This window comes from Lepisosteus oculatus, chromosome 28, assembly GCF_040954835.1.
Source record: "Lepisosteus oculatus isolate fLepOcu1 chromosome 28, fLepOcu1.hap2, whole genome shotgun sequence".
Taxonomy (NCBI): domain Eukaryota; kingdom Metazoa; phylum Chordata; class Actinopteri; order Semionotiformes; family Lepisosteidae; genus Lepisosteus; species Lepisosteus oculatus.
In genome coordinates, this window is record NC_090723.1 from 8566393 (window position 1) to 8592011 (window position 25619).

General features: G+C 47.8%; 1 protein-coding gene across 1 annotated transcript; it reads right to left on the reverse strand.

Annotated features, from left to right (window-relative positions):
• Positions 1 to 17220: 17220 nt before the first annotated feature.
• dlx3b (distal-less homeobox 3b) lies at positions 17221 to 22029 on the reverse strand. The gene is made up of 3 exons (XM_006638301.3): positions 21359 to 22029; positions 19035 to 19219; positions 17221 to 17628 (listed from the first exon to the last, which is right to left on the reverse strand). The coding sequence occupies exons 1-3, from the start codon at positions 21699 to 21701 to the stop codon at positions 17317 to 17319; spliced, it is 840 nt and encodes a 279-aa protein (XP_006638364.1). The 5' UTR covers positions 21702 to 22029; the 3' UTR covers positions 17221 to 17316.
• Positions 22030 to 25619: the final 3590 nt, after the last annotated feature.

The following is a 25619-nucleotide window of genomic DNA, read 5'->3' on the forward strand; positions in this document are numbered from 1 at the left end:
ATTCGGCACAGGTTTAAAATGTACACAATAAACCATTCTTAGTTTTTAACGAAGGAATGAATAGCTCTATGTAAACCATTCTTTGTCTGCTCCATCTCATCGATAATTGTCAAACATTATCGAGGAAGACCATATTTAGACCGACGTATTTTTGTCATTTTGTAGAAAACCATTAACCTTTGTCGTATTGAACAACTCACTTTGCTGATATTGCAATGCAACGCGATGTACAAATAAAAAATATGGATTTTTTTCCCCTAGTTATCTCCTCAGCTACACCTGCATGTTCTTAGCGGCCTTGTGAAATGACATAGGTCAAATACAAATAACAACAATATCTGTGTAAAACAAATTAAATCTTAATCCTGGGCAAGCCAGGGCGAATCTGCTCCGGGCTATCTCAAGATATCTCAATGAACGGTTTGCTCAGGTGCGAGCTTTCTGGTTAAATACCTTTTCAGCTATTATTATTATTATTATTTATAGATTTAGAAAAAATGACTTTTTCTGCACCGTGAACGCGTGCTATAATCAGATACTTCCAATTTCGGTAACGGCAACGACTTGCTGATAAATTAATATTTTTCCATATTTAACAGGCACAGAAACAGAGAACGCGAACACTTCAGTTTGGATTTTTGTTGTTAGACTTCAGAATATTTTTTTTTATCAAGCCCATGTGATGTACCGTTTTGGGTTTTTTTTACACTGTTTTATATCTGACGCTAAACATAGTTCTGTGTTTAGAGCTCGATCGCCGTAATTCACCTTTTAATAACAATGAAAGGGTAACTGCCTTTGTAGTTTTTAATTTGGGCGGGTATGACCAAGGCTCGAAGCGTGTAGTTAAGTTGACAATCAGTTCAATTGGAATCCGGTGAAACAGCTGACCTGAATCTGACCCCTGGCAGTGTCTTCAGAAAATGCCCGGCACTCTCCTCTCCCGATTCGACATCATGGACGGCCAACTTGGCGGCCGTTTCAGGCGGAGAGGCCGAGGGTGTTGTTGGTAAAAATTGTAAGGCTGGTCCGGTGTTGGTTGGCTGACGGAAATGTGGGGATTTCCCTCGAATTCGCGGTGTCTGCTGCCGCCGGACAGTCCTCTTGGCGCCCGTCGAGGTAAGAAATCCCGTTTACTTTCACGGGTGGCGGGATTGACGCCGAATTGCACCGCATTTGACTTGCTGCGTTTTCAAAATGGAATATCTGTGGGGGGTCACGTTTTAAAATATACCATTATATTATTCTACTTGTGTTGTAATGTTTTAAGCGTAAGGGAATGAACGTGGTCTATTCTCCGCCACCAGACGAAGGCCTTCGCCGACGCCCCGAGGCCTGGTCCGGCTGAGCGCACCTCTCTGTGCGCGGCATCGCCCGGGGCGGGCCGTACCAGGCGGGTTGTGTGTCACAGGGCTGTTTCACACGATGTGTGTTAGGATGGAGCGGGGGTGGGGTGGCTGACAGTTTTACAGTTGTACGCTCTTCACAGTGTGTTCTGGGCGATTTCTGTGGTTTCCATGCCGCTGTCATAATGAGTAATTTTCTTAAAATTGTAACGTAACCGGCTTCAGTGAAAGATGTGATTCCCACCGGTGCCTAGACCTCCTCCAGTTTGTACATTCAGCTGATCCAAGCTGCTCGTTGGTCAGTTTCCCATAGTGCATTGCTTATATACAGCTGTCTGCCGGGTGTGAAACACAGCTGTTAAGGACAAGACCGATTACACCTGTTTCTCGAGATCCTGACACACCAGAGTTTGAACCTTGATCTTCAGCGTTTTGTTCAGGCTCTTAACTGAACATGGTCTCCGTTTGCCTGGGCTGTTCCGAAAGACCTGGGTCTCCTCTTCCCAAAACATCCTTCCTTCTCAATCCGTTCCTGCTAGAACAGGGCGAGACAGTCAGGAGCACCAGCCTCTCTGTGGCTTATCCTTTATAGCACTTGGGGAAATAGTGGGGAAAATAGAATTAGCTACAAGAAAAGTGAATACAATGTTCAGAGATTTTCTGTCACGGGCGTTTGATGTTTATTATTGGAGCTGAAAATGCAGAGTGTATCTTCTGTCTTCCTGTAAAATGGGTACAGCTTGAAATGAGTGATTAACCCGGAGTGAGACTGCAGACTTGGCAGCTGGTGTGGTTCTGTGCTCTCCTGAGGCTCAGGGCTAGTTAACAGAGTCCATTACTTGTGGAACAAAACAGCTCAATCTTGCCATCAGGCCCCTGCTCCCCGTTGTATTTGTCGTCTCTTCTGGTCCACTGCAGGCTGGGTAGAAACTCGGGGGACAAAACAAATCTTCCAAACTTGCGGTCCTGCATCAGTTTGTGCTCGGCGATCAATGACCATTGTACTCCAGTAGCCTTCCAGGTGTCGGGTATTAAATCTCTGATTGCACAGCCCATGGGTCAGCCTGCAGCCAGGCCCCAGACATCTGGAAACACCACAGGGCTCAGCTCCAGCCCTGTCTACACATGCGCAGACAGCAACAGCTTGTGTCGCTCTTCAAAAGATTGCCCTTAGTCTTGAGTTTAAGGATGGACAGCTATGTTACTCCAGTCTTAGTAAAACAGTATTCAGTGGATTTAACCAAGATAATGTTAGGAAATGCCCCTGATAAGAACTACCACTTTAAAACCCAAATACCCTGCTTCCAATATAAAAGAACAGATTCTAACAAGAGGCTTTTGGCCCCGTTATAGGCAATTTGCACACATACTGTATACTGTAAGGTTAAGCCCTATATACCTAGTTAATTCGACACCAAAATAAACCCAAATTGCAAAAATTATATTTCATTACAAAGCTTGAGTCAGTGCAGCGTGTTTATTCAGTTCCCCGAGGTACAAATCGGCAGCAGCAAGAACCTCAATATCTTTGTCACAGGTGTGTGGAGCAATTTGAACCAGCAGTGAGGCCCTTCACATCTGGGTGACACAGAGCGCCCAGTTCCTCCCCCCCCTTCTTTCCCCACTGCAGGTGAAACTCCACGTCCTAAATCCGCAGGCACTGCTCCGACAGCAGGCTCAGATCTCCAGACGCTGTTGTCAGGGGACAGGCGGACGTGAGCCAGCAGAGCAGTGCAGCGTTTCACTGGTTATGAACCGACAGCTACGCTTCAACACGTTTAAGCAGCTGGAGAGCGGAAGGCTATGGTTATTCTCAGCTCTTTGACTCAAGCGGGAGATGTCTTACCTGCATGGTGAGGCAGGACTGGGCTTCTGGAGCAGCAGTGTGCAAGGACGTAGCGGCCAGACAGAGCTGCGTACAGGAAGACACAAACGGTGCTCCGCTGTCTAATGTGACTTCCTAGATAAAGCATTGAGTGTTGATTAATTTGGCTACTCCGAACCTACTTATATACCCCTCTCCCTTGCTCTGTTAACAGCGATTATGGACCCTGTTTACTTGAGGCCGAGAGAAAATAGAAAAAAAAAGAAGTGTTATTGAATGGAGTGGCAAGCCATCGTAGCAAATTATAGGTAATTTAACATCTTGAGATTAGAATAATGGGAGTCCAATTTGGACAGGCTGCACATTGCCTTCCAAACAGGGCAATTACTGAAAAACGGGATTTTGGAAACTCTAGAGAGAGAATGAAAGAGAAAGTGGAGGGAGAAGGGGGAGAGGGAGGGAAGGAGGTACTGAAAGAGAGGAGGAGGAGGACGATAAAGGGAGCTGGTGCTCGCTGATGTTGACTTCAGGCTTTGTTGTTTTGTACCCGGGGTGTCTGATGAATTTTAATTGTGGGATACAAAAATTATGGATGGATGGTGTGTTATTAACCAGAAATCCCAGCTGCCTCGAACGCTAATTATTATGATTATTGGTATTAGCATGAGTGATCCGATAACTGTTCTAATTGTGCGCCACTTCCCGTTTCTGCGAGCGAATGTCTTATTGCAGCTCGCCGAAGTGCCGGGTAATCCAAAGATACAATGCCCTGATTAGCATAGTTGAGAGCTGGGAGGAGGGACCACATGCGCTCCCTGAATACCAGCCATGATTTGTCCCTGCTGTGACTCCTGACACCTAAACAGTAGAGACAGAGGAATGTGGTGACGGCTTCAGAGTGTGTTCCTGTTATAGATGCGCTGTGGTGTGCAACTCCCAGGCACTTCTTTAGTTACTCAACCCGTCGCGAAGGGGCTGGCCCTCATGTCTGCGTTTCTCTCCCGAGAGATGTCGAACCAGGGGTCGTTTGGACACAGCTGTTGGGAATGCCACCCTTGTTCTGTTTTTCTGTATCTAAATGGCATCATTGAGTGATCGTTCAGGAGGGAGCAAAATAATATCTCGTTCTCACTTTGAACAAGTGCCCAGCAGCTGCCGGCTGTCTCTTCTCTCATCAGCTTTAAATCCTGCTTGCTTCTTGACCCCCAGATAAACCACCCGCTCCCTCCCACCCTCTCCTCTACCCCGTAGCCCCCCTACGCAGTCAGACTGTTTTTTCTCCCCCCCCGACAAGTCATCGCCTCCACCCCCTCGTAGGGTCTGGAATCGCATTGCTTGACATTATCATGATAAAGGTCAGCAGCTCAAGTCGGCCCACGCAGGTCCAATCAGGAGTGTGCTAAGTGGGTTGTGCCGAGAGCAGTGTGAAGCTGTGGCCACACACCAGACTGGCCCATGATCTGTGGAGCAACGTGCCCCTGGGTGGTGATGAAGTGGTCTATAGTGGAGCAAACGGGGCCACACAGGAAGCAGAGTGGTAACCTGATGACGAAACACCTGAGCGTCCAGCAGCTTCGCTGGCCACGTGCACTTGGCACTGTCACTCCAGCAGACAGGGCCCCTGGGACAGAGGTGTTGGTTTAATCTCTACTAACTCCTTAACGTTTCGCCATGCAAACCTTCACGGTCACTTAAAACGGCATTCGCAGTATTTGTTTTAGCACTTGAACAGAGCAGTTAATCCCAATGCTTTAGAACAAAGGAGAGGAGGATGTTGTTTTTCCTGATGCATCAGAATCATGTCTTGATAGTGCGACGGAGGACACTGACCTTGGATTTACAGTGAACTCAACTTATTCGAAAAGTTTGTTTCGAATAAGCGGAGAGGCTGGGGGGTGGTGGAGGGAACAGTTCCTTCTGGCTGCCTGCGGTTTTTGTTTTCCCAGATTCCTCGAGATCCTTTCGGAAACCGAATTAATTAGCGGAGGGCTGAATCCGTGGGGCATCGTTTTTATGTGCCAATTAAAACCGCGGCATGAAAGAGAAATCAGGTTTTCATCTGGCAACGCGAAGTAACTCTGACTCCAGCAGAAGTGCTCATGGCGGATGGAAGCCGTGCTCTGGGCTGGGGAGCTGGTTCAGGGCCGTGCCAGGCTCCTCGGCACCTTTTTCTGTCTCGGCTTCTCAGTTGCCTTTCTTGACAGACCTGAACCAGCTTGGTTATACACTTTCAGTGCTTTAAGAGCCCAGCGCTCTGGCAACACTAAGGCACTGTCGGGCTGTGCTGTGGCTCATCTCTGTGATCCATCATGCTTTTGATACCCAAGTCCTGATCAGTGATGTCATCTTACCAAACAGTTTTTTGGGGGACAGGTGGAGGGGCGGTTTTCACCCCAGGTGGCTGCCTTCTCTTTCCATGGCCACCTGTTGCTGGAGTTGGGGTGCAGAGTGGGAGAACTGTAATTACCCATGTAGAGGGTCAGTGCTTCAGTGTGGTGTCTTTAGGAGCTGTGCTTGTTACTGAAGTCTGTCTTCACCAGCAGACCAAACAATAAAGAACAGAATTAGCAAACCTCCAGTGATTGAATCTATAGCTCTTAATTGTTTAATAGCTCTTAACCAAGTATCATCAATCCCACCATTTTCTAATCACTTCAGGTAGTTCAGGGCATGGGAGAGCCTGTCCCAGCAAGCAACAGGCAGGGCGCACTCTGAGCGGGACACCAGCCCAATCTGATATAGGTTGTAAACCGGGGCACCTATTTGAGAATTATGTCTCTGAAAGAGGTCCCCCCAGGGATGAAGACATGTTGTGTATCTGCTGTACTGTCCGTTCGAGCTTTTTGGCTGCCAGACAGGCTCACACCAGACTGAAATGTCAAAGAATCATCCTCATCCCTCATCGTTCCTGAGCTCAACAAAGGTCATAAAGGGTGTGAAATAACCGCAGAGAAAATGTAAGAAATATAGTTAGTAATAGCTTCTGTTTTATGTAGATTTTTTACATGAATTACATTAGTGCAGTTGTTTGAGATTTTTGTTGTGTGCTATAAAAAAGCGATTTTTGTTTTCTTTTGTTTCATCTAAAAACAACTAAGAAGTGTTTTACGTTGACTAAGTGGAATTTTGTCCAGTTTACATTGTTGTAGTCCTTAAAGTGACAAGTTAGCAAACATTGCCAGGCTGTTTGAATCATTTGCTTTTCCTGACAGAAGGTATATAATTAGTTCACAGTATAAACATACATGGACATGTCTTTACAATCTTGACCGTGGTCACTAGAAACGTCCAGCTTCTAAGAAGGAGAGGCTCATGGTAACGAGTCTGCAATGTAGTTGTCCTTCTCTGTGTACATGCTTTTGATTGCAATGTTTAAATCATTTTCTCGGACCGTTGCAGGGAAAGTACGTCCGTGTTTGTGAATGAGCGAGCATTTGTGGAAATTTTTTTTTGTGGTCAGCTCGTAATTCTCAAGCGCACACACACACACATGTTGGCGAGGAAGCAGAATTTTCCAGTGGAGGTGTGTGTGTGTGTGTGTAAAATCTGGTCATGCCCTTTGCCCTCACACACAGGAGATGATCTGGGGAGAGGGAGCTCAGCCTGTAAAACGCCTTATTTCCCTCGCGTCCGTGAGCAAGTGACCTGACTGGTTTTGCTGGTAATCTGAAAGGGGTTTGGGGCGGAGCAGGAAATGGCAGCCCAGATCTCTGGGATCATGGTGGGGTTCGCTTCTTGAAGAACCTCCCTTTCAGGCGGAGCTCTCTTGCTCTCTGAGCTGAGCCGGGTTCGGGAGCGTGATGTCATTGGCCGGCGGTTCTCGGGGCCCAGCTGTGGGCCCTCCTGCTGCTCCCTGTCACCCCAGCCCGCGGGAGCCCACTGTGGACCTCTGGCCCAGGGACGAGTCCAGTTGGCATCCTTGTGTTTTCTCACCGGTGCAGTTTCAGGGTGGGAGCTGGAATGAAAATAAAGCTGACGTGTTTTTCCAGCACTTCACGGGGGTGTGGACTGCACAGCCGAGCTCCCCCTCTTGTCATGAACCCTGAATCCTTCATCTGTGCCGTGAGCCCCAGAGGTGGTGAAGGGCCTCCTGGCACTGGTGACTTTGCACCCCCTTTAACACAGTCCTGGCCCGCTTGGGATCACATCGCGTTGATTTAAAAAACATTTCAAGGCAGTATAGTCGGGAAGCCGGATTTTCGGCTGTGGAGACTGTGTTGGACTTTTCCGTAATGATTTTATATAGAACAGAGCTGCTATCCCATGACTCTTTGACCGGTTTTGGCTTTCCTAATTTTCTGGTGGGTACAAACAGCCCTTTGCTTTTCTCAAGTGAGAAAAGAGCATCTTTTACTAACATTTTTTTTAAAGTAAGTTATAGTGTTTTTATTTTGGGTCTATAGCTGGTCTATCTAGATTGGTTTCGTTTATACTTGCTGGCGAAATTTGTGATAGAATATGGCGCCTCTAGAGGCCAGAAGCAGACGCTGCAGTTTGAGTGGCCTGCTTGCGAGTTCCGTCTGATAGACGAGATAGCTGTCTGTCTGTTGTAGTCTGTGTTTAACTTGACTGTTCAGCGTGATTGGATGGCCAGCACAGTTCCCTGTCATTGGCGTGTCCCTTATTTCCTGGAAAAGGAAATTCAGGCGTGGGCTTGCAAACCTATTCCTGTGTGTATGTAAGCACACCGAAAAATACTCCCAGGTGGACTTAAAGCACCCATCGTAAATGCTGTTATCACGGTCAATAATCATACAATTTCTCAGTCGTTTAAGCTGATAAGTGGGGGTTGTAAAATCAGCCTGTCATGTCATCAGAGTTCTGCTGGAAAACGCACTGAAATTGCTGGGTTTCCTTACGGCCGTTTTGGGAAAACAGCATCTGAGAAAATTTACATTTACAGCCTTAACAATAGTCTCAACTTGCAGACACTAGCCCCTGGTAGTTGTGCTTTCTTGTTTTGTAGCTGAATTAAATGTTGGGCAAACACAAAGTACCGAGTATGTCTGCCTTCCATCGGTGTGAACTCATTCAAGGCGTGCATTGTTTTCTGACAAATCACGCGGGAGGTTTACACGGTATTCCCACACTCGACTCTCCTCTGCTTACCCAAGGGAAAAGCCCAGATCCCTGCTTCCCACACGAGAATATACACCCGCGGTTCGGATCAAATCGCCGCGGTTAAACCCATTGTACGGAGCCGCGGAGTGTGGAAAATAACAGCAGAGCCCGAACCCCCGCTTCTCACAGTGGAGAGACGTGAGAAGGGCTTAATGCCCCCCCCAGTCACGAGCTCCGGCCCTGCCTGTGCGTGTCTGGAGAGCTGGGAACCGGCTCGGAGCTGGGATCGCTTTCCTGAACCTGTTGCGCAATGGAGCGTCGTGATGGGCTCACAACATCATATTTGATTAAGGTCGTCCCTACGACAGTCTCACGGGAGTTGAGATAATACTGCTTGATTTGGGGGTACGCTACCCCAGGTAATAGCTGTTTTTGCAGCCTTGCACCCGCACAGTTGGGCTCCATGCGTGTCGACAGCGTTGAGGGGAACCGTGACCGTTCTCAAACGGAGCTGTTGGACGGCGGGACGACTGAACGCCTTTCCGCTTGCAGTGCGGTCGTGTCTCGGTGCGGCGGCGGGTCTGTGTGTTTGTACGTGCCCGCTTCTTAGCGAGACGTGCGGGTTGCAAAAACAGTCATTACTTGGGGTAGCGTACCCCCAGATCGAGCAGTATTATCTAAACTCCTGTGAGACTGTCGTAGGGACGACCATAATCAAATATTATTCCTCTTCTTCAGATGCTGTCTATTGCTCAGGAAATTGTTGGTGAAGGACTCTACCCCCTCTGAAAACACACGCTGTCTCCGTCTTTCATTGACGTATGGGATGCTGGTTGGACCGTATGAGTTTAATGCGAGAGAAATACGTGATTATTTTCCCCTTCCTGAAGCAATAAGTCTTGTCCTCTGCTTCTCGCTGCGCGTGATGCTGTGGGATAATATCACACATCCTGTTACAGGAGTGACAGAAGGCGTAAAGCCGGTTCCTGCGTGGAGAAGACATCGGTGTGAATCTGCCTTCCGATTCTCTCCGTTGGTCCAGAGCGGTCTGATACCCACGCAGTGGCGGGGGGGGCGGGGGCGGGTTAGTGCCCGGTGGTCCATCTGCTGCGATCTGAACCTCCGCATTAGCGGTCTCGGTCTCATGTGATTTCAGCGAGAGACTTGTTACAGAATGGGTTCTGCGGCCTTTATTATAGCTTCGCCTCTGCGGGTCATAATTTCATACCAAGGACAGACAGATCGTTTTAGGCGCAGATTAAACCAATCTACAACAGTAGCCTATTTTCCCCAAAGTCTCACATTTTTCATAATGAGAACCATATCTAAGTCTTCAGAAAAGGAGGCATTGTGGTTTTGCGGAGGTGTCCATGGTAACGGCGTTTTTGGATTAAGCAAAACTATGGGATATTGAAGGCAATCCCAAAGTCCTGTTAATACCCCATCCCTTCTCTAGAGATTGACATATTTTAATGTTATTCTTTTTACATATGCGTTCCGTATTTTGACATTAAAAGCCCTATTGGATGGATGAATGAGCTCGGCAGTAGCTGCTAAGTGTGCTCTTTTGTAACTTCGGCACCGTTTGTAAACAGTCAGGAAACCGATGACAGACAGTAATTACTTTAAAGCATGTTGTAATATTATAAGGGCTTTGAGATGGCTATCTCTACAAATGATATATAGTTACTAATTCAAGACTCTAATCTTTAGCTAGTCCCTGAGCGATGCTAGCTATGCTTTCTAGACACATTTCGCCTTAAGAGAACCCGTTTTCTGCGGCGTTAAGTATGCGTTTTTTTTACGGTGTACGTTCCTGAATGGACTTTTGCAGATTTGAAATGAAACGTTTCATCCTGTTTTCCGGGAAGACGGGATGGGATCCACGACTCCCGAGCTCTCGGGGGGAAGGGGCTCCGGGTCGGAACTGGAAAGGCCAGGCGGAGAGACGGCTGCGGAGCCCTTACAGCAGGCTAGCCGCGCGGTGTCGGGTGCAAGCGACAGTAATAAAGAATAGCAGAGCCCCCCTTTTCCCCATGAAGGACGCTGGCGCGGGGGACCCCGGTCTGCCTGCTCCACCTGACTCCAAGCCCACTCCCCACGCGTGTGCGGGGCTTCGGCAAGGACCTGGGGCGCCACGGAGCCGCGGCGACACGATTATTCGGTTTTAAGATTTTCACGCACGATTACGTCTTGGGACAGCGCACCTTTTACGCCAGAGACCTTTTTCGTTTATTTTTGTTAAATTCAGCAAATAAATAGTAACCTTAGTGCCTTAAACATTTGCAGACATCTGTCAAGTTTAAGTGTGTTCGCCGCAGAGGTTGCGTGAACTTCTTTTCACTTAGAAAATCAACAAAACGTGTAATTTGGCCAGGGGTGCCCGAACTTTTGCGTCCAACCGTATGCTTGAAAGTGACGGAAGAAACGCCCGACCCCAGATTGACTAAAAGGTTTGCAAACGAGGCTCACGGCCTGACCGGAGCACTTCAGTGCTGTAGTAGTTATAGAAAGGAACCGTGTCGTAGCAGGTTCTGTAAAACAGTGCGACTGGGTTCGGGTTTATGAAGTTTAGACGCGCGTAGAAGATCGTTATCTTCCCTTGATCCTGGGCGCGTCTGTCCGTTCAGCGGTCGATGGGCAGTAACTGGCGCGTCTCGCCAGGGCGGTGGGACTCGAGTCGCCCGGGTGGCAGGCCCTGATTACCTGAGCTGTCTACCTGCGGCCTCAGCAGTGAGCTGCACTCGCTCCCGCTGCCCAGAGTCGCTGGCGGTCGCTGTAGGTCTTGCGGGGATCGAACACACAAAAAGACCTTCGTATTCGTGAGGAAGCCTCCACGACTCCGAGAGCCCGAGGAACCCCAGCTTCGACTCGTTAGAAATTGATTGCCTTTTTAGAGTTTTTTTTTTGGAATGAGAATTAACGGGTGAACGATTTTCTAGCGGCATAGGCGAGGCTGCGTGACCTCCTCCGTCCCGAGGTTGTTGGAAATCGCATTATGTATCGGGGAGAGGTGGGATTTTGAACCCAAGGCCTGAGCGCAAAGGAATGTCCAAGTCGGTTACTGGCACCGCTGGGGGGCGCACCCGGGATGAGAGAACTGCTGGTTTAGGGAATGTGTTCGGAATGATGGTCGGGATAGTTACAGCTCCTATTGTTGGATGAACAAAACCCTTCCGCGCTGTCCTTAAACACGTGGACTACCTTGCTTTGTTTCCGCCACCTGGAAAATCCGGCACCTGCTTAATTGTTTTCCCGTGGACGTGCCGGGACGTAATCGCCACATTCCAGGCTGGCTCCGTGACGTCATCTTCGGTCCTCGGGCCGTGTCCCTCTCAGACGCGCCTCTGCCTGATCATATACACCTGACCCTGCAGAGCAACCGGGCGTCTGGAAGTACCGGGCTGGAGACGCGTGGCCCGGCGACATTAGCTGGTTAAGTAAGCAAATTAGTATTTTGTGTGGTTTAATATGAATGCAGTCATTACTGTACACCCTGGCACCAATTAGTCCGGTACGCAGGCTCCCGCATCGAGGCAAGGAGCGTGTGTGTGTGTGCATTCCTGTGCGTTTCCTCCCCATCCTCTGGTGTCTCTCCAAGCAGCAGAAGTACATTCATTAACAGCTGTTAGCTTTTGCCAGTTATGCGTCTTGACAGCGCATTGGAAAAAGAGCAGAACGGGCTCTTTGTTTCACTAACGACATTCTTTGTCGGGGCAAAACAGCGCAAAATGCGCGGCGACAGGCCGGGCCGGCAGGTATGCGCGCAGCTGCCGCGCCTCGGGAGATTCGGCCCTGGACCCTGTGAGCGAGCAGCCAGCCGCGGCCCGAGGATGGAGGAGAGGGGTTAACGCGCTGCTGAGGGTTTTGATTATTTTTTTATTTTTTTTTGGGGGGGGGAGAAGAGACGAGCAGCTCTAGGTAAAATTGCGAAAGGTTTTTCCTGGTCTCACACCTGTCCGGTAGGAGACCAGGGGCCCTGACTCAGTTTTACACATAAAGTGCTCCAGAGATTTAAGTGTGTCGTTTTTGTTGGGGTTTTCAGATTATTTTTCCCGGCAATTCATCTTTCTATTTCGCGTTTAAGGAAAGTCGTAATCACGCTAACCGTGCGAGTAAAGCCCCGACCTCTTCCACCCCCCTCCAACTCTTCAGAGCGGCGCTAAGGGCCTCCGGTCCGAGGGGTGGGGGTTCACGGGACTGGCGGGGGCCGGTTTCTGTTGAGCTGCCGCGTGTCGCTGTGCTGGCTCGCTCGCGGGACGCGCCCAGCCGGTTCAGGTCGTCACCCGCTCTCCTGCGCCCGGGGCTCGCGCGGTTGCCAAGAAACACGCGCTGCACGCGGAGCTGTGCGGCCGCCTTTTCTTAAAGAACTGTCTTGGCGCAGCTATTAGTAGTAGTTGTATTGTTAATTATTATTCTTGTTATTCTTGTCGTCGTTTTTACAATTCTGCATTTATTTATTAGTAGTAGTAGTAGTAGTAGTAGTAGCACAAACTTTCATCGGCGACTAAAAAATACAGCACACCTTTCATCAAACAGTTGTGCCATGATATTTGTAGACTTTTCGATTATTTTTTTTTTAGTTTGTTTTTGAACCATCCGGAAAATCTAGTATCTAGTTTCTGCTACCGTCGCAACGATTTGCGAATTTAAATTGAACCCTAACTGCACCTTTCACGATCATCTTCTGCCGTTGCGGTATTTTTTGTTAATTTGTTTGATTTTAATTTATTCATTAAACGTTGGTCTGCATAATTTGTCTCGTTATGTACATAAATAAGCTAAATGAATATTTGCGCCCGAGGACACGCTTGGCACTTTCATGTATGATGTATGAAACTCACCCAAGTGAGTCACGTCGTTAACACAAATAAAAGCTTACTACAATAAGGCAGAAAATGTTTGACATTTTTGCTCCGTGTTTGTTCGTTGCCGGCCTGTGCCCGCGCTGTTGTCAAGCACGCCCGCTGACTGCACGTGGCTTTGGCGACGCGAGCTCATGACGTCACAGGCCCGTTCTCACGAGCTGAGCGCTCCCCGGCCGCCCGTGTCTTCCCATCGCTCCGGCGTGTTGAAAGGCCACAGGAATTGTCCTTATAATGCGTCTAATACAAGCTGAGTTGTAAACAGACCTTACAAAATGAATAAAAGATGCGTTACAGACCAGAGACTTGACCCGAAGCCAGGCTGTAGTTCTGGTTATGGATGTGTTGCCGTTATTAATATCATTTATGGGAGAGAGGAACATCCTCCGAGTGAGGCTTCAGGGCAAAACCCACTTTTTCCTCTTCTCCTCGTCAATAAAGGCATCCAGCTGGAAAAAGAGCCCACCGTGTGGAAGCAGGCCCTGACCTCAGCCCGCCCTGGTGACCTGTCTAGTGGGCTGTTGCACTATGTGCCGTTCTGGGATTACAGTGGGAATGCAATTCCAGAGCCTCGGACCCCCAACGTCATCCTGGGATCCTCTCCTGTCCCACTCAGCCTCCATGGGACACCATGGCAGATTTGCACCTTGTCCCAGTTTTCCCAGTTAGTTTGAGCAAGATGCTTCCTCCACCAGTGACCAGTGCTCAGTTCCCGTCTGTCCCTGCTGTGGGCTGACCCCTGTTCCTATATATATACCCACACGGGCCAGTGCCCCACTGTGACCCTGGCTAGTCGGTGTTCTGCGATGCCCAGCGGTCCTCTGTCCTTATCTGAATGCGATTTACTAGTCTTCACCGGGGTTCGTAGGACCAGATCAGAAACGCGTCATCCTGCTTGAGCAGAGAGCAGGTGGTCTGGGAGGGAGAGCAGGGCTTTTCGGGGTTCACTGGCGCAGCGACTTTGTGGGAGAGAGTGGGCAATAAAAGAAGGGGCGCGAAAGAACAGAGGCCGTTGTCGGTACTGAACCCCCACCCACCACAACGAGAGAGTAAAACGCATCACAACACGCAGCCAGAACTGAGACCCCACAGCTGTAGGAAAAACCCCCCACAAACGCCCCAACGCAAGTCGTTAGCCAAGGCAGTAGTGTGTCATGTTGGGCCGCCTCGCGTTTTCCCAGACAATACAGATTAAGACTTCACGGTTTCCAGTCACACCTGTTCTCATTCATTATCCCACTTTCCCTGCGCTGCCCCTCTGACGAGTTCCTTGTTGGTGCTTGGACGCCTTCCACAGAGCGGTCAAAACAAACGAGCCTGCAGGCCTGTCCCCCGAGCGAGCGGCGAAGGACCCGGGCAGAGGGCTGGTGCTCCGTGTCCTGTGGGTGTGGTTCCCCGGAGATTGGACAGTAAGGCGCAGGGTCCCACCGGTCACCTCCTGCAGCTGATGGGCGTCGGAGGACGGTTCTGCTCGCTCGGTGTCGAGCTGTCTGTGCTGCAACGGGCCGTGCAAACTGCAGCCTCGCCTTTCCCCATCCTGCCTGGTTTCCTAAAGGCCAACCTGCGTATACAAAGACTTCTCTACGAGGGCTCGGGGCCTGATCTCGGACGTCTTTGCTCTGTGTTTGTTTTACTTTATTTGTTGAACTTAAAGCAACCAGTGACATGTCCTTGAATAGTTCAATTTAAAACCAATTTAGGCTGTCGTGTCTTAACGTAGCCCCAAAGCGGAAATTTATGTTTAAGATCTTTCAAACATGCAGAAAGTGAACAAATCTGCACCTATGTATGTTAATGTACAGTAGAGAGACCTACTTTGTCAAAACTGAGGTCAGATCTGAGTGCTGGGTTTTGAACTTGACCAGAAAGCTCTGAAAGAGAGCCCAGTCTAGCATTTCGGTTTGCCTTCATTCGTTTTAAAAATCTGGCTTTAAAAATGGGAATGTTAGTAGGAACACATCTGCAAGTAGTGAAATGGGTAAGCCTGAGAATTGACTTGAAAGAGATTTATTTTTGCTGAGCAGGTCGGTACTTTTTATGTGAAAAGGAACTAAATTCTGGTGGCAAGTCGATCAGAGGAAGATGTGTGGACATGCGTCCGAGTGAGAGAATGTCTTCTGCAGCCTGTTTGTGGAGGAGTCCTAGTGGAATAGCCTCTGTCCTGGGAGCAACTGTTTCCCTCTGATCCTAGAAGAAATGCAAATCCCACATGAAACACGAGTGGCTTCTGAGTGTCTGCAGAATTTATTATATTTCAGCTTTGTGGGAATTCCCGACAAACCATTTGTAATCCAGTTCTTGGTGGGACTCTGTGATGAGACCGTTTCCAGCGTTTTAGCCCGAACACAGTATCTCTCACTGTTCCAGAAACTTCACAGGATCAATAGACAGGGACCGGCCCACAGCGCTAAACACAGACGCTGGCGAAGCAGGGCTTTCTGGGTAACGGCAAGTCCAGTACACAACACCTATGCTATGTCTAACCTAACCTGAATAAGCACCAGTAATGGCTTTTATATTTTCAGAAGTTACAGGCATGCAAAGTCTCAGAATACAACGGGTTAAATTACAGTATAGTGTTACTGAAAAGACTGACAGCTTTAGAATTGCATTTTTTTTTTCTTTTTTTGATGCTCTTGTTCGGTATTTGCGCTTGCAGCCTGCTAGTGTCCTCAGGCAACAGAACTGCTCCTGCAGAGTCTGAGCTCTCTCTCTCTCTGCCTTCTTTCTCTTTCTCATTATCTGGCAACAGAATACTAATAAAACTCAGTGTCTCCACCATGTCTGCTTGCCTGTCGCCTCCTACGGCCCCCTTTGCACGCAGCCCTGAAACCAGACTGGGGCCGACTCTCGGAGCTGCAGGCAGGCAGGCAGGGCAGCTGGCGGACTTAACCCCTTCCTTGCCACAAGCCCGAACACGGGGAAAGGGTCTACATTTCTAGTTTGTGCCCGGTTTTGGGGGGTTGGTCTTCATTTACCATCACATCAGGCCCTTGTTAGAGGCCCGATCTGTCTCACTTTTTTTGTTTTTTATCTGCCCCCTTCCTCTTGAATACAGGTCTCCTCTCTTGACCAAGTAATGCCATCGCAATTCTTTTGGCAGTGGCAAAAAAATTAGTTTCAACAAATCCTTTTTTAAAAGAATGCATTGTGGGCTTGCTTATGACCTCCACGCTTTTCAGAAAGTAAAATTAACAGATGAAGTAGGTGTACATGCCTCATCTGAGAATTAAATTAAATAATCTAATAACAAATCTGTCTCATCTTCTCTCATGCTAACCGATTATTTCAGATCCGTTTTGAATTGCTCTGTGCGTTCACACATCTGGTCCAGTACAGCCTTTCTTAGGTGTTGAAAATAAATTAGAATAGAATTAAACTCTTTAAGTGGAATATCCTCCCATAAGCTCCTCTTCAACAAATATCATTTGTACTTTGAGACAATTCACAAAAGTTACATAGATGAAATTCAGTTCTAAGTCATATTTATTAACATTCTTGCCACAGACTAACAATAATTATAATAATAATAATAATTACAGCTACTTACATTTGTGTTTTAAGGCTTTGGGTACCATAGTGCAATCTTATTGCAAGATCAATATGGTTTTAGTGGTTTTTTTAATACAAAACAAATGAATTTATGTACATCTTAGACATTTATTTTTTGTACAAAATATATAAATAATAACCTGAGATTCAAAACATGGTTACATCTCTGTTTTAATGCTTTTAAATGTGTCGTTTTTTGAACCTATTATCTTATTTTTTCATTTTGGTTTAATTATACCTAAGATGGGTTTAATGCTTACCAAGAAAAGAAGCCAATAAAAAAAACAATAATTTAAAAACCGCGTTCCATACTTTGTGGAGATAATACATTTTCAAGAGCGGAGAAGTGACAGGGGAGATGTGTGCTCGGAAATAAAAGATGTCTTGAAGGGTGAAGTTGTATGGGTTACAGTAATGTCTCTCCTGGCCTTTCAAGAATGTTTTTTTTTTTCCTGTCATTTCTTTAAGCAACAGAACAAAAAGAAGAAGGGGGAAAAAAAACACTCGTACATCGTGGGTACTCCCGATAACGTCAGCTTATGTCGGAGTTCGTCTGATAAAGTGATAGGGGGGGCGGAATTGAAATCATAATGAGGGTGAAGAAATGAGCTGGCTGGTTTTCAGTCTCTTCTCGATTTTAAATTACGGCCGCAGTCTTTTTTTTTTTTTAATACACCGCTCCCATAGCTTGCGTCGGCGGAGTGTGGTGGACGGAGGCCGGGTGCTGTAGGTTCGAGCCCTGCTGGTACCAGTGATTGCTGTACTCTTCCATGTAGGTGGGCGAGGAGCTGAGGGGCGCCTGCTGTAGCTGCCCCCTAGTGGCGGGGTTGGGGTGAGAGTTACTGTCCCAGACGGCGGGGGAGGGCGGGGAGTTGCAGGCCATCGAGTCGCTGGCGTTGGGGCTGTGTTCCAGGGGGACCTCCCCGTTCTTGTACAGCTTCTTGAACTTGGACCTTCGGTTCTGAAACCAGATTTTCACCTGTAAAAAAGAAAACGCAAGCGAAACGGATTTTAGCAAAAACAGCGGCTGGTCGCGCACGATTTCAGGGTTTAAAACCGCGAATTCGCTCCAATAATTGTAAAGAGCTGCACGAAACGAACAAAAAATAAAACAGCCAGCGAAGATGGTTTTCTTTACATCACAGTAAAAATGTTTTTTAATTTTTTTTACAGTATGTACATGAGCCGTTATTTCTAACTAAAAACAGCTATAGGAAATATGTAAATTAATTTCCCAAAAGGTAAATTATAATCATATATATATAATTTTTTTTTATTGTCAGTCAGGATTGTGCTGACAATCATATTTAGTCACCGATGCGCTTAAAAAACCTTTCGGAAAATACAGTGGAGGTTCTTGTGCTTTAAAATCATTTGAAAATGAGATGTAACTGTTAAAATGATATAGTTTGATGGAAATATGAATGTCCCTTTCAGAAGTAGTTAATAATTCGTTTGGTACCTTTTTTTACCACTCTGCGGCTGATCTAATTAGAGTCCTCATAATAAGTATCCAATTATGAGATCAAATTGCAACCCAAATGATATTTCCAACTGAAACATCCAAACACGCTTCTTTAGTGTAATTTCTGGTGAAGCTACTAGCAGAAGAATATTTGTTTAAAGTACGCTCTCGAAATGACCCGTTTAAACAGTCATACGCCGAGTATAATATAGACATTTTGATTAGTTCTTTAAATCGTTTAAATAAAAAAAATACCTAAATGATACGAAATAGTACTGATAGGATTTAATCGGAACTGAACTAATACCCACGCGTTTTTTTATATTGTTGCTTGTGGTCACAATATCTGAATACGGATATCCGAACCGATCAGAGGTCATTTTAATTCTGACCGTTTTTATGGTTGCAGTAGTTTTATAGGCTTCAGCTCAGGGCTCTAACATATGCTCAAAGCCCGAATTGACCATTTCTTTCCGTGTGATTCTCATCTGGTAATGACGACCCTAGTTGTCACAAGGCAGAGAGAGCAGTGTGATGAGAAGCCCGGCCTGTGCGCGGGTCGGTCCTTGATTCTTCCAGCAGGGCCGAAAGCTTTATAATCCCGGCCAGCACTTCACTGGAGGGACGTAAAAACAAATCGTGCGGTTTGCAACTGAAATTCCACACGGTTACAAACGCAGAAGGAACTTTTTACCTCCCCCAACTCCGTGAATCGCACTGGAGCTATTAAAATGGGCATAACGTCGTCGTGGTTTTAAAATCTTATTTCAGCTGTTCTCCGTCACCACTCGCAGAGATCTTTTTAAATGAGGATTTTAGGTGAAGAATAAGCAGAAGACTACCCCCGTCGCCGCGATTGGCGTTCGCCCTCCCCCACTCGGCGTGGAAACGGGCCGACGCGCGTCTGTGGTCGTGCTCACCTGAGTCTGGGTCAGGCCGAGCTGCGCGGCCAGCTCCGCCCGCTCCGGCAGGGCCAGGTACTGCGCCTTCTGGAAGCGGCGCTGGAGGGCGGCGAGCTGGTAGCTGGAGTAGATGGTGCGGGGTTTGCGGATCTTCTTCGGTTTTCCGTTCACCATCCGAACCTCGGGTTCGGGCTCCTCTTTGACTGGAGAAGGGGGAGAGAGAGAGAGAGGGGGGGTTAGTGTTGGGGACAGATGCAGTTGGGAAGGACCCAGCACAATGTGATCGTATTGTGAAGAACGCAGATGACCGAAGGCAGGAAACTGGGAGGGATGAACACGTTTCACTCGTCAGTTACTGTTCTTATTTCGCGCTTTCGGTAACGTTTCCTGAAACGCAAGGCACGTTCTCCTTCGCCTGTTCCCTTTGCTCTATATTTGGGAGGGGGACAAAACCATGAAAAAATAATTGCCTCTCAATTGAAACAGCTGTAGCACACATTCACTCAATAAAGTTACACAGCATATCCACATAAAACTCGCTGGGCTGGCTGGAGAACAGCCGTCGGTGTGCGGTCGCCGTATTGCAGAAAAGGCCAGAAAGGACGCTTTTCGCCGGCTCCCCGAGCCCCCCGGAAGCCCGAAATCGCGTTCGTGTCGCTCCTGGCTCGGCCCGGGTGACTGATTTTTCCAAACACGACCTGACTTTGAATCGAGATTTGCGTTTCGCGGAGAGAAAACGTCTGTGTCGGCGATTGTGGTCTGTTCGATACATGTCGCGACAGCTGCCTACGGGATGCGCTGCTGTCGAGGTCTTCCCTGTATGTCGCGATAAAGGCTTGTTCAGACCATCTCCGCATTCCAAACAACACTAATCATCATCATCATTATAATAAGCTATTGTAGTGAATTACTCATTGGATAAGACAATCGAGATCACATTTTCATTACAATGACGATCAGGGCTTGTCATCAAGGAAAGGCTTGCTCTGTCGGCCGGCGAGGGTGTTTTAATTCTGCAGATTTCCACTTCTTTTTTAATAGAGACTTGCAGATAAAACGCCGAGCAAACTCGCCTGAGTTCGTACATTTCAACTTCGTTTATTTTCGATTTCTTTTTTAAAATAAAAAAAATCTGGATTCACAATAGTCATACATTTGTAATTACAAGGAGCTGCAGTATTAAATTAGATACTGTAGTATTAGGAATTGTACTAAATTGTAGTTAGTATTAGTACTTCTTCCTAACAGTGAGGCAGAGTATTTTTTCTAAACACATGATTCGTGTTTAAAACCTTTAAAAACGATAAAAATGTTCAGTTACTGGGCTGGTCTTCGCTTCTTAACTCAGTTTGAAATTTTTACAAAAACAGTCAACATACACCGGGAGAGACCAATTATATCATTCAACAGCAAGATTTGTGGACCTATTTATTCTAAGGTTCAGTACACTAGTGCGCACAGTTTTTTTTTTATACAGTATTGTTTTTTGTTTCAAATTTAGTTTCATTTCTTTTGGTGAAATTTCTGCGTACATCGGAGCTCTAGCAACAAAATTCGAAAAAACAAGAGGATTACATTTTTCTTCACCGCCTGTAAACCTGGAGCGTGAACGTTTTATTGTATAATAAAATAAGCCAAATAAAAATTAAACCCACAACAGCGTCAAAACAAATTGTCACTGTTTTTTTTTTTTACTGTTCCGGGCAGAGTCCAGTATTTTCGTCTATTCGATTCTCAACTCAGCTCAGTATCGTTGCTTTCAGGATGTGTAATATGATCAGCCTGAAAGAGTTGTGAAGGGCTAACGGCGTTTTGTTTTTTTTAAATCGCTCCTGAATCAGTGTCACAGTGAGAACATCTTAAGACTGTTGGGGTTGGTCCGGTAGGAGTTACAGGGCTTGTCCCCGGGGTCTGGGAGAGACTCTCCGAGTCGCTGTCCGGGGACAGAGCCCCGTGTCTCAGCCCCAGACTCTACAGGCTGGGAGAGGCAGGTGCGCTGGGCTATCCAGGTAAACGCATCTCCCGTTGCGAACGCACGATTTAATTCACGATTCCAGACACGCACGCATTTCCCTTCCAGTGCCTGATAACGTGACTAAGCACGGACTTCCAACGCTACGATTCTCGCCCCGGAGTTGTCTCGGCGGGGAGAACACTGGACCCCAAAACCCGGAGACGCAGAGGGGTGCCGAGAGACGGACGCGGTGAAGTCTCTGTGGGACCGCGTCCGCGTCATTCCGCTGTCAGTCCCACCCGAGCCCACGGGTCGCCGTCTCCTCGCCAGAACCACACCAGCACGGACCCAGAGGCTGATCTCAGCTCTCGGGGTGGTGAAGCCTTACCTATATCCTGGGGTGGCGTCTGTAGCTCTCTGTTATAATGTCCGTATTGCCGGTAGGAGTTGGAATAGGCGTATTCGGATTTGGTGGGGTAGCCGCCCGCGCCCCCCATGCCGTTTATGTTGAACTGGTGGTACGTGTAAGGGTTCATGGGCTGGGTGTAGCCCTGGCTCTGGTAGTACTCGTGCTGGCTGTGCGTCGTCTGTCCGCTGTAGTAACCCATGTCCGTGGCGGAGGACTCCGGCAGCGTAGGGGAGTCTTTGGACGCGGGGTGACAAGTCATAGAGCCCGGCAGGTCGGTCAAAATGCTCGATAGTTTCTTCTCATAGGTCGGTCCGCTCATCATGCGTCGCCCCCCGTCCTGAAAACAGACAGACAAGCGTCCAGATAAGAGACTCTCTTTCGGGGGGGAGCGGTTCGTGTCAAGATGAGCCGTCGGCTGCGGATGGGGTTCGTCTCTCCTTGAGCGCCAGCAGCATAAATCCTCAGAGAGCCCTCCTCGCTGCTAATTCTCTCGGCTGTACTGCTTGCGCTTCGGCAGCGCCCAATCTAGTTAAACACTTAATTATAGTTCCCTAGGGTGGATGCTGCCTTCCCATTGGCTCCGGAGAACATCGTTTTTTTTCTCTTTTTTTTTTTGCCCAGAAGGCTAAACAAAGTCTCCGAAGCTCTTCCCTCCGCCCCTCGGAAAACGCGTCCGCGCAAACCTCCCCTGTGCCAAGTCCCGACTGCAGGCTGACTGGAGGATCTGAAGCCTTTCAAGACGTTTCAGAAAACTTTCAAAAACGCCACCTCTTTATCTGAAAGTATGCGTTTTAATTGAAAACGTTTACCCCCCCACCACACCCCCCACCCCCGCCTCTGTGTGTTTTAATAAAACGTCAGCGCTCTTGTTGTTGTGCTGTTTTGTCATGTAAATCGCTCTCAAAACCAGTTGCTCTTTACTTCCGAGCAATCCGACTTTCCAGCTCAGTCGCCCTGCAGTATGAGGGACGCGTATGTGTGTATCTCAGATGGACTGAGTGGAGAAGCGATTCCCAATAAACGATTAAAATAAATAAATATCCCCCCGCTGTTTCGCGCAGAGAACTGGTTGGGCTCCCGATCACCTCCCCTCCCAGCTCTGTCACACAATAGCTGCGTGATTCATGTCTGAAATATTACTCTTTGTTTTCGTTTGGCCTTGAATTAAAAGCCAGACAAACAGGTGACAAATCGGTACCTCTTCCCCCCAAATCCTGGTGTTTTCCCAAGAACACCAGATCTATCTTGTCAAGAAGTGTTCTGGTCAGTCGGAGCTGCACACTGTGCCAAGTCCGAAGCGCTCTGAAATCTGTAGCGGCAGAGGTACTGAGGGTTGATCTCTTACAGGGAGAAGTTGGTGGGGGGCGATTGATTTGATTAGGGAAATCGCCCCAAGCTCGCCTGGGGGGCTCCTTTGTTTTTGTGTGTGTGTTTTTATTTTGGCTGCATTGAAGTCTAGGCGTGGCGCAACCTGCGATTCGAGTTTTTCTCCAGCCCGAACAAGTGGCCAGTACAATCCATTTAAACCACGAAAATAAAACCCGTACGGGATAGGCAAAAAAATGTATTCGTTTCAGTAAGATGTGGTTTAGAACCCCCCCCTTCCTTCACTGGGTCAGTTAAGATTCAAATTTAACCGTAACCTTTATTTCAGCACCTCGTTCGCCGGCTCGAAATTTGACTACAAGACGCTTTGGGTACTTGTGTCGTTGGCTGAGGTAAGGCCCAAGGGTAAAACCAGTCCTTCAGAGAAGCTGAAATTATACAAATGTCGGCAAAACATTAAATCACTTTCATCGTAATCTGCCAGATTCTTCGGAGAGTGCAATTCACATCCTCCATCACCTCCATCCCTCGTTACTCGGTTCTAAATTGTGAGCAGCACGGTAGATTTCCAAATGGGTACTCTGGTACACGGGCAACCTGCAGGGCTTGTAGAAATAGTTCTGGCCAGTTTGGCGGCATTTTCGGCTGGAGGGTCCCAGTTTTTTTTGTGATCGTGTCTCTGGGTGGTTTTGTTTTTCGTCAAAAATGGAGTACTTCGGTCTTGAAAGTATGAAACGAATAAGATGTCTTTTTTAAAATAAAAATAAAAAAAGACAATCAAAATAAAAATACAATCAAAAGTATGGAATGTTCTACACTAATATTTACATGGAAGATGAAACGTAATACAAGTTGCTATGAAACCTTCTGGAAATAATTGGTAAAAATAATTTGATTGTAGTGGATGTGCAATTAAGAATTGAAGAATAAGCCCCAGTGGATTTCACTGTGTAATTATTTGCCCAGTCCTTGGCCTGGTTAATTATGAGGGAGAGCTGTTCTATTTTGCAGTACAACAGCGTTCCCTTGTGTTTAAGACGGTAAAAAACACCTATAATCGCTGTAAAGTATACTGGATGGACGTTATAATATTATGGACTCTCTGGCCGGACTCGTCAGCTGCTGTCGCCTACAGAATCGTGTCAGGCAGTGTGAGTGAACAAGACTGGGTGTGTTGGTCGCAAATTGTATTTTGTCCCGTGAATGATTTTGGAACTGAGCAAAGCGCGCTTAAAAAAGCAAAACGCCGTCAAAGTCGATGGTGACTAATACCGTCTGGGCCATCCCCCATTGTTGTCATTTTTATATATTAAAAGTAACTATTTAGGCTACTTATTTGATGATCCTGGCGCCTGATCTCCCAGTTACATTCGGCCCTGCGTGGCGCCCGTGTTGAAAACGCGACCTGCATTCGCGGCGCTTATGAATTCACTGTGTGATGGCGCCACCTCGCGGCGAGCATTAATAATTCATGACGAGTGGCACGGAGCCTCCTGTCCTGTTCAATAATGCACAGGGATTCCACCTGCGAGGTGTCGCCCTGCATTGTCCCACGCAGACCTCTCTGGGCGGGTGGCCTTACTAAGCTGGGAGCCTTGTTGTTATTCCTCGTCACCCACGAACACCCCTCTCTTCCTCGCGCGTGACGTCTTCAGAGAACGCAGGACTCGAGATCTAGATCGATAATGTCTCGATAGGAAACACCGTCATTGACCGTGACTCCAGGCACCGGCGTCTCTAAAGAGCTTAGCCAGTGATGCCGGGTGGATAACGTTCATCTTGATGGGAAGAAAACGCTTCCAACTACAAAAGCCAACCGCTGGGTGAAACCTCATAAATAAATACGTCAACTATAGTACCTCTGCGGTATGATGAATCTGGATTTTTTTTTTTTATTGTGGGAGGGGGAAAGTTTAAAAGAAGGAAACCACCTGAAGTTTTAGTTCACTCGACTGCAGGTGTGCTTCTCTAACGTGGCGAAAGGGCAGGCGTGAGAGTGGGACAACCTCGGTGACCTCCTGCTGATCAGCACAGCCACCCCCCAGTGCGCTCATCGCTCCGCCCAGTACAGGGTCATGGAGGAGGTGGAGCCTGTCCCGGCACGGCGGGATACACCCTGGACGGGACGCCAGTCCACCTCGGGGCACACGGAGCCTCGCACTGGGGCCGATTTTCCACCTGCATGGGAGTTCACCTACTGTACCCCTGTGTTTGTGGAGAGGAGGGAAGGAGGAAGTTTAAAAAGCTGTGGAAAACAGAGGACTTGGGACTGAATCTCAAAAACCCATGATATCGATGATCACGTCCAGGAAAAATGACCCTCGTCCTCAATTTTGGATTCAGAATGACCTGAGCTAGTGCTCCTGAGCAAAAATAATTATTGTTCTGTAACTTCTGTCTTTGGGAACGTAACGAGATGGTTTCATATATACTGTTTTAGGAATATACACTCAGTGGCCACTTTATTAGGTACACCTGTCTAGTACCAGGTAGAACCCCCTTATGCCTCCAGAACAGCCTGATTTCTTCAGGGCATGGGTTCAAGAAGGTCCTGGAAACATTGGTCCACGCCGGCTCGATAGCAGTTCCTGCAGATTGTTCGGCCACACGCTCATGCTGCGAGCCTGCCGTTCCACCTCATCCCGGAGGTGCTCTATGGGATGGAGATCTGGGGACTGTGCAGGCCGCTGGAGTCCACTGACGTCGCCGTCGTGTTCGTGGAACCAGCCTGCGGTGACGCGCGCTTTGCGAGATGGGGCGTTATCCTGCTGGAAGTATACATTTGGAAAGGGGGAGACTGTGGCCATAAAGGAAGGCACGTGGTCGGCAGCGATGCTTAGGTACGCTGTGGCATCGAATGGTGCTCAGCTGGTATTGAGGGGCTTAACGTGTGCCAAGGAAACATTCCCCACAC

Coding starts and splice junctions, on each gene's coding strand:
- dlx3b (XM_006638301.3), bottom strand. CDS start 21,701: ATGATGAGCGGACCGACCTATGAGAAGAAACTATCGAGCATTTTGACC. Junction 19,220..21,358: donor GACGCCACCCCAGGATATAG/GTAAGGCTTCAC, acceptor CCCCTTCTCCAG/TCAAAGAGGAGCCCGAACCC. Junction 17,629..19,034: donor TCGGCCTGACCCAGACTCAG/GTGAGCACGACC, acceptor TCTTTTTTACAG/GTGAAAATCTGGTTTCAGAA.